This window comes from Oncorhynchus mykiss, chromosome 27 (assembly GCF_057628025.1).
Source record: "Oncorhynchus mykiss isolate SJ-2025 chromosome 27, ASM5762802v1, whole genome shotgun sequence".
Taxonomy (NCBI): Eukaryota; Metazoa; Chordata; class Actinopteri; order Salmoniformes; family Salmonidae; genus Oncorhynchus; species Oncorhynchus mykiss.
The window spans coordinates 14,279,142-14,293,674 of NC_143048.1; the positions used below are offsets into that span (position 1 = coordinate 14,279,142).

General features: G+C 42.2%; 1 protein-coding gene across 6 annotated transcripts in view; it reads right to left on the reverse strand.

Moving 5' to 3' along the window:
* Positions 1–1,228: 1,228 nt before the first annotated feature.
* The window catches only part of LOC110507596 (serine/threonine-protein kinase PAK 4), a 36,406-nt gene continuing 23,101 nt past the window's right edge, over positions 1,229–14,533 (reverse strand). For 4 of the 6 annotated variants that reach the window (XM_021587682.3, XM_021587683.3, XM_090224513.1 and 1 more), the window contains 9 exons: positions 11,332–11,553; positions 10,654–10,874; positions 10,099–10,531; positions 9,513–9,956; positions 9,046–9,179; positions 8,295–8,421; positions 5,510–5,635; positions 5,286–5,420; positions 1,229–5,157 (listed from right to left, as the gene is read on the reverse strand). In XM_021587682.3, coding sequence (XP_021443357.2) covers positions 5,002–5,157; positions 5,286–5,420; positions 5,510–5,635; positions 8,295–8,421; positions 9,046–9,179; positions 9,513–9,956; positions 10,099–10,531; positions 10,654–10,874; positions 11,332–11,532 — 1,977 coding nt within the window. In that variant the 5' untranslated portion in view covers positions 11,533–11,553 and the 3' untranslated portion in view covers positions 1,229–5,001. Of the gene's footprint in view, positions 5,158–5,285; positions 5,421–5,509; positions 5,636–8,294; positions 8,422–8,858; positions 9,180–9,512; positions 9,957–10,098; positions 10,532–10,653; positions 10,875–11,331; positions 11,554–14,533 lie in introns of all 6 variants that reach the window. The other 2 variants (XR_016492662.1, XR_016492663.1) reach the window with 1 other exon arrangement.

Sequence of the window (14,533 nt, forward strand, 5' to 3'; positions counted from 1 at the left end):
TCCAGTTCTCTACTGCCTGTGACTGGAACGAATTGCAAAAATCGCTGAAGTTGGGAGACATTTATCTCCCTCACCAACTTCAAACATCTGCTATCTGAGCAGCTAACCGATCGCTGCAGCTGTACATAGTCTATCGGTAAATAGCCCACCCAATTTTACCTACCTCATCCCCACTGTTTATATTTATTTACTTTTCTGCTCTTTTGCACACCAATTTCTCTACCTGTACATGACCATCTGATCATTTATCACTCGTGTTAATTTGCAAAATTGTAATTATTCGCCTACCTCCTCATGCCTTTTGCACACAATGTATATAGACTCTTTTTTTTCTACTGTGTTAATGACTTGTTAATTGTTTACTCCATGTGTAACTCTGTGTTGTCTGTTCACACTGCTATGCTTTATCTTGGCCAGGTCGCAGTTGCAAATGAGAACTTGTTCTCAACTAGCCTACCTGGTTAAATGAAGGTGAAATAAAAAAAATATTTAAAAATTCCTCACATAGCCAAAGGTCAAGTCTAACAGCATTCATCATATGTGCTACACTGAAAATAACTGGGATGCAACTATTAATGTCACTAAGACCATTATTAACTAACTGTAACGTCATCAAGTTAACCTGTCAGCACAACTTCAAAACAAGTTCATTCCTGGTACCTCACTGGGAGTGGCATGTACAAGCCATAGTCCAAACTCTACACAGTATAAAATATCAGTGACTATGTTCCTCATTTTATCCTTTCTCACCACCTGTTAGGGCTACGCCTGTATTATGTTGTAACCCGATCTGTAGGTTGAAGCCCTGTTGGGCAAAACATCCCTCATTAAAGATGGAATATGTTATTTTTTCAGTGTGAATACTGAGTGCAGACCTCATAGGGGGTTGGGTTAAATGCAGAAGACACATTTGGGTTGAATGCATTCAGTTGTGCAACTAACTAGGTATCCCCTTTCCCTTCCTTATTTTCCTATTTGCAGTCACTGATAAAGCCACACCCCTCTATTTACTAATACAGTATTGCAGGATGTTTCTGGATATAGCAGACTGGCTGACACTGGCTCTTTAGTGTTTTAGCAATGAGCAAATTAGTACCATCTGAGGAGACAAAGGCTATTGCTGTAACAACGTTTGAAATGGTTGACATCAATGGTCACAATACACAATGACAGGGCATGACAACAAAAAAAAAAACTTACATTTTAGAAAAACTGTATTTGCAAAAAATATCGAAAATCTGCAACGTTTATTTTTTTAATAACCAGTGGAAATTCAAAAATCCAGGGGGGTTTGGACTCTTCAGAAAAATGGTCAACTATGACAAACTTGACAATACTGATGCATAAATGATTTAGCGTACAAGTGTGAAAAATGATCATACAGACAAGTTGGAGAAATTCACACATAAATATATTACCAAGTAGGCCAGTCAGTAGTCGTCACAGCTCCTAATTGGAATTTGAGCATCCTCAACACAAACCAGCGAGAACAACAATAAGTTTACACAGAGGCACTAGACTCCTTGAGATGAGTAATATAATAATGTACATTTGCAACTAACAGTAATTGTAAAGAAAGGGAATCATATTAAATCATGTTACTCTTCTGAACGTTAAGGCATTAATACACACAAAAAACGATAAAACTATGTTAAGCCATTCTAACCTTGACAGCCATTCATTTAAGTAGAAGCTACAGGAATGTCAAATACCAACTGAGAAATGTACGTGATTGGTTTCATACCAGCCACTGAAAACTGTGGTAGAAGTGACTGAAACCAATGGCGATTGAACTCCTATGTAACATGTGGGGGTTAATGAGATGCTTCAATTCTGTAGTTTGAGGAATGATAAGTCTATAGATTTTTTTTGCATTCATCATTATACAGTATTTAATAAAAAACACAAAATACCAAGTGTGTGCCATCACTTCATGGACCTTATTAATTAAGTGATTTAAAAATATACATACGTAAAGATGGATTTACTGAGTATCAAAATAGGATTTGTTTAGAAAATGTGTTTGTGTTGTCAAAATGCTACACAATTATAGTTACAAAACTTTGTGAGCAATGAAAAGTGATCAGTTTAGAATATTGTTGCAAAAGCAGTTATTTACTCCTACTAACTTTGATTGTCATTCTTTCAGCCCATCTTTTCACTCAGTTTTACTAAACTGGAAGAACATTCTTTTTTTTACACAGGGAACAGACAGATCACATCTTATTCAGGCATGCCAACCATCGTGTCACTTTAAACAGACTTCCACTTGTCTTTTGTAAATATGGAACATTGTCTCACATTTAAATTCAACCAGACTACCTTTTGAGCATCCGTAAAAAGTACTGAAATGGATTAAGTGAGCGGTGAATAAAATATTATTGTAAAACAATTGGTTAAATCTAGATTAAATACTCCAATTTGCTACAAGCAAGTACATTTGAGACAGAATGTTAAAACAGTACACTAACCTCTGCTATGACACTTCAATTCTGTATCTAAATACAATACTTCACAATGTAGTGTTAGTGTCTACTTATGGACAGTCTGTTCCGATTTCCCCACTGAAATTCAGAACAGACACATTGGCTACTCTTTGCTGTGCACTAAGGCCTCGTGGTCTTTGGATGCTCTCTATGGTACATGTGCGACTTGGTCTTGCTACTCTAGAATTGGGGGGGGAAGCTCAGAGAAAAAAAAATGGGGAGTAACAATGAATAGGGCCCTATAATATCGGTTTTGTTTTTCCAGGATCACACTTTTTAAATAGAACATTAAATCTTGTTTCACAACAATGGTTAAAACATACCAGGTGAGCACTTTTGAGGTCTTGGGAAAATCTAAGACATTTCTGGGTGTAGATACCCTTTAATTCAAGCGTGCACCAGCCAAGAGACTTGTTTGGTTATCTGTGTGTCTGTGGCGCACATGTGAATGCAGTTTGCCTAACTTAAAACATTTTTATTTTAAGTATCTCCATCTACCAGAAGACGGTTATCATTAGCATCATTGCTAAAAGCTACACAAAGCGGCAAACAACCTTGCACACGGATAGGGGAATTCCCATGCCTTTGATTCAGGGAGTTAAAGGAAAATATAAATCACTAATGCAATTTTATGTCTTATGATAATCTTGGCAAAATACATTTTGTAATACATTTAGTTGATTTCCTATTTTTGAATTCCGTTTTAAGGGCTGAATTCGTGATTCCACCCGCATCGCAGACTTTTGTTGGGCCCTGCATGAAGTGTGTGTGGGTAATTGCGGTGAGTTTACTACTTGTGTTTTTTTTTACCTTTATTTAACTAGGCAAGTCAGTTAAGAACAAATTCTTATTTTCAATGACGGCCATTGAAAATGGCAGTGGGTTAACTGCCCGTTCAGGGGCAGAACGACAGATTTGTACCTTGTCAGCTCGGGAATTTGAACTTGCAACCTTCCGGTTACTAGTCCAACGCTCTAACCACTAGGTTACCCTGCCGCCCCTGTTTGCATCTGTGTTTTCTGCCATACAGTTCCTGTCGTTGCTACATTGTGGACACAATAGTTCAGTTCTAGCAGCTGTTGCACACTTCATTAAGCTAAACACGGATTTTCACCTTGTGTGTCAATTTCTTGTTGTAATAAGCCCTTAAATCTGGAATCCTTAATGGTGAAACAGCCACGTCCGTTTGCGATATTACCTTCAACAAAGTAACTGCAAACAGTTTTTCGCCACTCGGACATCTTTTCACGCGCGACAGAAGAGCACAATATGTACTGCTATTTTTTTTTTGTGTGTGTGTGTGTATATATATATATATTTTTTTTTTTTTATGCTGCGCGACGCTCCTTAGCTCGGCAAGACAAACAAATGACAACAGTGGTGGGGGCGGTCGGTGGCGCCGTTTCACCCTACTGCAGATTCCATCTTTAAATGCAGAGCTTGTTTGTGACTCAGCACTACATTCATATAGTCCAGACCCATTGTCCAGGTCAGGCAATAAAGAAATGCATCTTTAGGGGGAAAAAAAGAAATATTTAACCGATCTGGAGAATTCCTGTATATACACACAAACACGTGTATGGTGGAAGGGGTGCTTCATAAGGGCTGTCCTTGCATTGACCTAGTAGTCACTACTATAGACTAACAGTTGAGGTCTACAGCAGCGGATCGAGAGGTTACAGAGAGCACAATCTACACGGCTAAATCCCTAAAGTAAAAATAACAGCTAAAACTGCCTTGATGTTCACTTCACCATGATATTCTATTAAACACAGGTAAATTAAAAAACTAAACGATTTAAAGAACTAGACGCTATATTGGAATCAACCAGGAGTGCAGCTTCTATCGGAGAAGAGTGCATTAAAATCATCTCACTGTAACCTAAACAAAAATCATAAAATAGAGAAAACAAAGCAGATATATCTCTATGTTCATCATACTTACACAAGAAATATAAAGAAAGAAATATCTAAAAAAACACAACTCCAGTGTTGACCTTTTCTTAGTGTTTGTAACAGGGACCAAGTGTTTTTCAGACTTGTACTCATCGTGTGGTAAGAGAAAAGCATGGTCCTCCTTCAGTAGTAGTTTATGATGTCCTGTCTATTGCAATAGAGTTGAGACTGGGCCATGTAGTGAGGAAGTCCTTTAGTGTGGAAGCATGCTTTTCAGACCATTCAGCTAGGATGCTAACAGTCTCCCCAGCAGGTAGCTTAGGTTCTAATGATCCCACAACACTTTCCAAGTCTCATTCTGCACCAAACCGCTCAAGCTATAAATCCTTGTAGTGTCCAAATGTTTTTCCCCCACAGGAAAGGGACAGACAGAGTCCCTTTTAATTTCAAAAGGTGCATTAAAACAATGCTTGACCAACAAAAATGCTAATACAAACTGGGCAGTGCTTCTCCGCTGTTCCCCCCCCCGCTCCAGATCAGTGTGAGTCCGAGGTGTGAGCTTGGGTTTCAGGGTCCATGTGACTACTACCACTTAGTGGGGAAGAGGCCTCTGCTCACTCTCATCTCATGCGGTTCTGCCTCATGAGAGGCACGATGCAGGAGGGCGGGCCAGCCTTGCTCAGGAAGGGGTGCTTGAGCAGCTCATTGGCTGAGGCCCTCTGGGTAGGGTCTCGCACCAGCAATTTGTCCAGGAAGCCCTTGAGGAGAGGAGAAACCTGGGAATGGAGAGAAGGAAAAACAACATCAAAGAATGAGTATCGACTTCAAAATGTTGAATAGCAGGGACATAGTTAACCATGTTGGGGCCTTGTAAGAGATGGGCTCTTTCTGGTGTGCCTAGTACCTTGTGTAAGTTCTTGAGTTTGGGTGGTAGGTTGTCACGGATCATCTTCATAGCTTTGAGGGGGGGCTCATTGAAATAGGGGGGTTCTCCGTCCACCATCTCGATCACCATCACCCCCAAGGACCAGATGTCCACCTACAGGTTAGAATATTGTATATACACACAGTGATCAACGATAGTTTAGAATTATAATGCACAAAAAAACAAAACTAACGGTACCTTACCTCAGGCCCATAGGGTAGTCGTGAGATGAGCTCTGGGGCCATCCAGTAGGGTGTGCCTACCAGGGACTTGCGCCGCTGGACCTCTTTAGACACCTGGGCGCAGAAGCCAAAGTCTGACAGCTTCACCTGAGGGGGCAGAGGAGAGGGTCAGAGCCACACTACAATTCACACACAGGACATTTTCAAAATAATGTCACCGCTGAGATTAAGAAACCTGAGTAACTGTTGATCAAATGCTTTTAAAATCTACCTAAAATCATAGCAGTATTTTTTAGAATGTATCTTTGAAAATGACAGACTTTTTCAGCTGACATGGAAGTTGTGTTATAGATTGACAGGCTCAACCCTTTGTGTACAAAGAACAATCCTCTATCTAGCAATATGCTGCGTTACAGTACTACACATCACAGCAGAACAACTCCCACAGTTTTCTGAGAAAACCTTTGCAATGCCTGGGTGGATAAATATCCTGTCTGCCAATTGTGACCTCTGAAGAACAGGGCTCACTGACTAAAGCATGCTTTGAATTGGTAAGGGGAAATGAAACACGCAAGTGAACAAGCTCGCGCACACACCCACCCACACTCATCTGCCGAGAAACAGCTGAGGGTGACTGACTACACTTCCCCTTGGGTCAACCACAATAAGAGCTAAGCGCAGCCCGTAGCATGCTAATCATGACAGCTACAAGTGACAAGTGGGGCTTGAGGTTGACACCTGGGCTCAATGAAACTGTTGTATCATCTGCAAACTGTTGTCGGGTAAATTAAAAACTAAATTAACAGCTTGAGCTTCAAGCCCTCCATTACCTCTCATATACAGTACCAGTCCAAAGTTCTATATTTGTCCTATTTTTCTACATTGTAGAATAGAAGACATCAAAACTATGAAATAACACATATGGAACCATGTAGTAACCAAAAAAGTGTTAATCAAATCAAAATAAATTATATATTTGAAATTCTTCAAAGTAGCCACACTTTGCCTTGATGACAGATTAGTAAAAATAAAGAAAAATCCTTGAATCAGTAGGTGTGTCCAAACTTTTGACTGGTACTGCATTACAATACTTTGGGAACAAACATGACTCAAACAAGTTCCTCTTTTCCCATATCTTCATTTTGACAGATGGTTTTAAAGCAGACTTTCGTTTCAATATGAAAATGAAAGCCTGTTATGACTGGGTGGTATGGGGAGGGTTGTCACAATACTCTGAAGAATATCATATCAAATAAACAAAACATGAATCAGACATTTCACACACAGCCTTATTATTCACTCAGATTCAGTTATTTCCCAAAGCTAGGCCTATATCACAAAATATTTCATATCAAACAGCAGGTTTTTCAAGGTCCATAGAGTTTAGTCTGTCTCGTGTTTTCTTTTTTTGCCATGGAAAATTATAATATTTGTGTCTATGAAGGAAGTAGTGATGTAGAGTTGGGGTCAGAGTTTGGTGTCTTATAATTGTCTGATGGATAGGTAGTGATGCAGAGCTGGGGTCAGAGTTAGGCAGGGGTTAAAGCAACAAAATAATTCAAATGATTGACACTTGAAGTCGATCTCGGATCAAGTTCATCTCCCTTTCAAGTAAGAAAGTCATGTTTGACCAATTCCAGTCCCCTTGCTTAGGACCCCGGGATCATCAAGGACTGAAGTGGTCAGTTTCGGTAAATATTTTGGAAGGACATTCTATTCCAAAATGAATGGAAATCACATGATGCCATCTAAAATTTCATTTCTACCTCCAGAAATGGGCCCAATAACATATTGGTATAAATTATTTTAACATATTGGAGCATGTGCATATAACCTGCATGGTCTATATTATCAGATGTGCTATTACTAATTAGCATTATCACCTGTAGCCCAACTGATGAGCATAGAGGCTATACAATTTAAATAGGCTTAAGCATGGGGCTTGTCCACCTCCATTTACCCCACTGGACACAACATCCTGACCGTCATTATTAATAATTTTATTATAAATATTAATATATAAATTATTAACTCTAAAAAAATGACATTTTTTTGTTTTTATTACAAAGTATATCATTGCCCTTTTAAGACGACAACGCTCCTTTAAATTGGTCTGTTGTGCAAACCATGCTTGAAACTCCAATTGTACAACTGCATTTGTAAAACGATGCCACGCGAATTTGAAAGAGTACAGAAATAAACGTGGTAGCAACGTAAAACTGCGATCCCCCAGCTTTCAAAAGTGTTTTCCCGTGATTGCATGAAGAATAGTTGTGCATTGACTGCTTGTCAGAATACGTTTCCCCTCCTATGGCTCTAGCAACTTGAATGTGCCTCGAGAGGAATGTTTATCTCACATAGAACACGCAACAAGCCAACTAGGTAAACTATCCTAATAATCAGGTTGTCTGATTATGTTTTAATAACATTACATGGCAAAAATTGTGTCACTGGAAAGCTCCATCCTGAATGATAAAGTAGAGGCTTTGAATGACTGCCAGTAGCTACAGAAGGCTAGACAGCGCCGTCTGAGCTGAGCGCTGCTGTGGTTCGCATTAAAGACCATTTCATTCCCTTCATCTGAACATTGGCGTGTCATCAACAATCATACAGTACATGTCAGTTCAGTGCACATAGTGTAACAGAGGAAAATAAAATAATTGGGAATAGATTTATTTTGGAATATATTTTGTAGGAGAGACATGCTTCTGTCTGTATTAGGCTGTGTCATTTCCAAACTCCCCAACGTGACAGAAATCCGTCGCATTGATGGAGAACTTTAACCCCTGGAGTTCAGAGTACTTACTCTGCCATCGTGGGTGAGAAGGATGGAGTCACTCTTGATGTCCCTGTGGATGACGCCCTGGGTGTGCAGCACTGACAGAGCCTTCAGCACAGACAGGCACACTGTGGCTATCTGCTCCTCATTCATCCTGGACACACACACACCGGTCATTAGCCCCCCGAGTTGACAGAAAAATAACATCACACACACAGTACAGGTCGCATTGCAGTGACGTGATGGTGTAGCTATGCGACACTACCACCTAGTGGTGAAACATAACTAAACAAAAAACATTTTGAGTGGTTATCATTTCTTGTATTGTAAAAACAACTATGATTTGAGCAGTTGAATATTATATGACTAGTATGAAACACAGACAATCTTAAATCACCACAGCCCAGGGTGGCCCATGCCTCTTCCTGGAGATCTACCGTCCAGTAGGCTCACTCCAAATCTATTGAAAACACCTGATTCTACTTATTAACCACTCACCAATACCTTTTACTAGCTGAATCAGGTATGTTAGGGTTGGCCTGAAAACCTACAGGATGGTATATCTCCAGAAAGAGGGTTGGACAGCCCTACCATAGTCTTCTGTCCTGCTGGTCGTTTGTCAGAGAAGCAGATCAACGGTCATTGCTATCCGGTATTCTTGGTACGTCCAACTCCGACATCACCCCATTGAAGTCGAAATATAAAAAAGGTTAGAGTTTAGGGTAGGGACATCCCAAGGATTCCGGATAGCACAAACCACCGATCAACAGACACGCACCTGGTGTGTGTGACGATGTCAGTCAAAGCCCCTCCCTCCAGGAATTCCATGACGACCCAGAGTTCATCTCCCACCAGGTAGCTGTTGTACATCTCCACCACGTTGTCATGGTGATAGTCCCGCATTATCACCACCTGGAGATCACAGCAACCAGAGTTACTGAGGAGACCGTGGGAAATTACACGGCATATGACATCACTCATTACACCCCTGCAAAGATATGCATCAACTTCACCCTCCATGAAGGACACTTTTTACAAATGTCAGCAAATCAGCTCTGTAATAGCCAATTCCACTATAAAAGGTTTTGGATCACACAACTAATAGCTTATAAATTCATGGCCTGTGTTCCCTAAATATCTACAATCTTAAAACCTGTATCATCTCAATCGCATTCTGTGTAAGTCAATGACAGGGTCAAAAACAAGACCCCCATCCAAGTCCATTACAGTGACCAGTGTCCCCACCTCATTGAATAGCAGCTCCCGGCGCTGCTGCTTACGCAGGTCCATCTTCTTGACAGCGACCAGTTTTCCGGTGCTCTTGACGGTGGCAATGCACACAATGCCGGTGGAGCCCTCTCCGATCTTGATGTAGTGGTCCAGGTAGGTGCGCGGGTCACCCGGGTCCACCACCATCTGTAGTGCGGCGCGGAACTGCTCATGGGACACCCGCTGGGGCTCCCTCTGGGGTGAGAGGGCCTGCTGTGGTGGTAGGGCAGGGGCCGGAGGGCGGGGAACAGGAGCCTTCAGCTGCTGGTAGCCGTGGGGGGGCTCAGGGCCCAAGACAGGGTGGGAGGAGTGGTGGGGGTCCCCTCGTAGCTGGCCCTGCTGTGGGGCTTTGCCCCCGCTGCGGCCACTAGAGGGACCGTTGTGGTGCGGTGTTTCGTGTGGTCGGGCTGGCTTCAGCTCCTAGAACGGAGATAAAATGATGACACTGTAAGAACAACATCTTTATGTCTGAGAAGTCTGTCGATAAAACATTAGCTACAATGGTTTCCATTTTCTCCATATCACCCAACGTTCTGGTGTTCTCCTAACAGCATGTCAGTACCTGGCTGGTGGGGCTTCTTCCTCCTTCACTGTCAGCGCGGGGGTAGGTGTTGAACGGCCTACTGCTCTGCTGTGCTGTCTTTATCACCCCCTCTGTGACAGGGAGGTTAGGCATACGGATGTTGGGCCCCGAGAGAGGCCTCTTATCCCGGGGCGATTGGGGGCTGCCGTCCCTGCCTGTGTAGCTGGACTTGGGCCTCTTGTCGCTGGGCCCGTCCCTGCGGACTACCTGGTCGTGGTGGTCCCGTGGGTCCATGTCTCTGGGCTTTGGCGGGGGAGGGGGTGGGCAGGGCCGCTCCCTCTCACGGTGCCTGCTGCCTGGCTCCTGGCCCCGGGGCTGCTGCTGTGGCCGGCCATCCTCTCTCTGAGAGCGGGATACCCGCTGGGGCTGCCGTGGGTCTCCACCAGCTAACTGGTCCGGCCTGGGCCGCTCCCTAGTGCATCAGAGACACGGTAAATAGGTTACATTTCTCTGGAGTGGTGGAAACTTTTCCGACAAGAGCCATTTTACAACAGTTCTGAAAACCTCCTGGCCCGCTTTCTACCGACACTGTACCTATCTCTGTCTCCATAGTGATCTGGGTGGTGGTGTGTCCGATGGGCCAGGTCCCCGTTCTCATGGCCTCCTCCCCCCGAGGATCTGGAGTCTCTGCGGGGCTGGATCGGGGGGCTGCCTCGCCTCAGGGAGTTGGAGCGGGTCACCGACATGGTGTCAAACTCATCCAGCAGCCATGTCAGCGAGCCGTCCACAGCGATCTTACTACCCCGCACTATGGTCTACAGGAGGGAGAGACACCAAGTAAGGAGGGGTTGAGATCAGACCAGTCAGGACAAGAGAGACTTCCTGGACTGTCACAGCTTCATTCTAAAAATAGATATGATGACAGGTAGATTCTATTTTCAGTGATGTATTTTGCATTTGCTGTGTTTATTGTTTCGGAAAGAAGACAATCATGTTTACTGTTTAGGTTCTGTGCATTCAGACTGTGATCCGAATCTGACGTACAGTAATCTGAGACAGTAATAGTTTGGTGCCCTTTCCCCATGACCTACACACTGAAGAAGGCTGTAAAGGCAAAACGTCTGTGTACGCTATCCCTGATGCAGTGAAGAGAATAATACAAATAAAAACGTATCCAAATTTGTCAACAGAGAATGACCCTACAGTGAAAACATCACTTCCTGTTTATGACACACGCCTTTCCTCCCATGTCCCTTTGTGACGAACCCTGACCTTGCGGGGCTCCACAGTGGTGATGACGGTGACGTCGATGAAGGGCTTGGGCCTCTTGGCTGTGTCCTCGATCAGAGACTGCCATTGCCGCGGCAGCCCCACAAACTTCTGTTCTTGCTCGTCAAAGTCTGTGTGCACGCGGTGCTCGAAGTTGGAAGGTGCCGAAATCTGGACGCGGGGCTTCTTCTTCTTGGTGAACATGGCAGCAGCCGGGCATCAGACCTGGAACACAGAGAGGAGAACAGGGGTGTATTCATTAGTGCACACCGTAGTAAACCGTAGCAAAACATTTTGGAAGGAAAAACAGTTTGCAACAAAAAAGAAAAATCTTATTTCACAATTTCAGGTTGCTCCCTACCCGTTTCGGTCTGTTTGCTTCCGTTTTTGAATACACCCCAGGAATGACTTTGGGGGTTGCAGTGGAACAGTGTTAAACACATCAGCAGTCCATGATGATAAGTGATAACATCAAGGATGTCCTGCTTCTTTTCAATAGCGCTGAGAGGCTAACACATGAAAACTTGATCTGCCAATCGGCCATTGACACACCTCAGACTAGAGAGTAGAGGTCGACCGATTAATCAGAATGGACGATTAATTAAGGCCGATTTCATGTTTTCATAACAATCGGTAATTGGCATTTTTGGACACCGATTATGGCCGATTACATTGCACTCCACGAGGAGGCTGCGTTGCAGACTGACTACCTGCTATGCGAGTGCAGCAAGGAGCCACGGTAAGATGCTAGCTAGCATTAAACTTATCTTATAAAAAACAATCAATCTTAACATAATCACTAGTTAATTACACATGGTTGATGATATTACTAGTTTATCTAGCTTGTCTTACGTTGCATATAATCGATGCGGTGCCTGTTAATTTCTCATTGAATCACAGCCTACTTCGCCAAACGGGTGATTTAACAAGCGCATTTGAAAAAAATCACTGTCGTTGCACCAATGTCTACTTATCCATAAACATCAACACCTTTCTTAAAATCAATACACAAGTATATATTTTTAAACCTGCATATTTAGTTAATATTGCCTGCTAACATGAATTTATTTTAATTATGAATATTGTGTCACTTCTGTTGCGCTCTGTGCAACAGAGTAGAGGTTGACCGATTATGATTTTGACGCCGATACCGATTATTGCCGATACCGATTATTGGAGGACCAAAAAAAAGCCGATACCGATTGATCGGCCATTTTTTTAAATGTATTTGTAATAATGACAATTACAACAATACTGAATGAACACTTATTTTAACTTAATATAATACATCAATAAAATCAATTTAGCCGCAAATAAATTATGAAACATGTTCAATTTGGTTTAAATAATGCAAAAAACAAAGTGTTGGAAAATAAAGTAAAAGTGCAATATGTGCCATGTAAGAAAGCTAACGTTTAAGTTCCTTGCTCAGAACATGAGGACATCTGAAAGCTGGTGGTTCCTTTTAACATGAGTCTTCAATATTCCCAGGTAAGATTTTTTAAATTATTTTAAATTATTTTTATAAATCGGCCAAATCGGTGTCCAAAAATACAGATTTCCGATTGTTAAGAAAACTTGAAAATCGGTCCTATTAAAATCGACCATTCCGATTAATCGGTCGACCTCTACAACAGAGTCAGGGTATATGCAGCAGTTTGGGCCGCCTAGCTCGTTGCGAACTGTGTGTAGACCATTTCTTCCTAACAAAGACAGCCAACTTCTCCAAATGGGGGATGATTTAACAAAAACGCATTTGCGAAAAAAGCACAATCGTTGCACGAATGTACCTAACCATAAATAAGTATATTTTTTGAAAGCTGCATATTTAGTTAAAAGAAATTCATGTTAGCAGGCAATATTAACTAGGGAAATTGTGTCACTTCTTTTGCGTTCATTGCACGCAGAGTCAGGGTATATGCAACAGTTTGGGCCGCCTGAATTTTACAGAATTATTACATAACATCGAAGGTTTTGCAATGTGTCATGACACTGGCCTGGGGGTAGGTTTATAACAGTCATAAATACCTCTACCCCCTTTTTTCTTCTCTCTACCCTACTGATGTGACTATTGAAAATCCCTTGGTTAACATAAGAGATTCTGGGAATATCAGAAGGTGGAGGGAAATGAACCATATTTTGGTAATCCAACCAGTTGAACATATGCGTTGGTACTTAATGAATATGATGTCAGTTCGGTCGTCATCTGAGACATTCTCATCAATGATAGGATGACAAACTGTACAGTGGAAAGTCTAGTTATCCGATTCACATGGAATTGTTGTGCAATTTAAATGTTTGAATATGAAATTATTTGTGATGGGATGAAATGTGATTTTCTCTTCTAAAATGTGAGATTTGGGTTTTCATGAGTGAATTATGGAACGACTCAGTGGCCTGCCCACGTGAAGAGACATTGGTTATAAACTATGAAACACGCCCTCCTCTCCCTTCCTATATAAAGCCCTGACGACAATATAACTTCCTGTTCCGGGGACATTAAGGCGACGGCCTTGACGTTAGAAGGACAGGTGACACCTACAGAGCAAAGCCAATCTCAGCTACCTAACGAAATTAGCATTGAATTCCCACGTGAAGAGGACGATCGACACGTCGAATTTTGACAATACCAGCCAGAATATAGCATGAGCATATAAGCATGGCAACGGGGTATGAACTTTGAACTCTGATTCACTCCAGCCGCCAAGCGTGGACTGGGAAATGACAGAGTATACCGTCTACCACACAACGACGTTACTAAAACGGGTACAGTTTACCATCAGAGACGCTATTCAAAAGATGGGCAACTCGGCCTTCCATCTACCACCAACCTATTGAAGCGCAGCTCAGACTAAATATTCATTGCATTTTCCAAATAGGCGGTAATTTAGAATGCAAGGGATCCTGTATTTACGATAGCATAGCTTCTCCCTTTGTTCCTCAGTCTTCTCGCTCTTTCAATCAAACTCAAACCCCTTTCTTTGTGTAGCGAGCTGCCATGTCGGCTCCGTCCGCCGGGGACTTTTTCTTTATGACAATTTGTAATCAATGTATTATCTAGTCGATTTATGTAATTCTGTGTGATTAGTTAGGTATTTAGTAAATAAATAATTCAACCCAATTTGTATTGCTGATTTAACGTGTTAGCTAGGGTTTGTGAAGATAACCAAGAATGTACCACTTTCAGATGAGACTGAATAAGGTT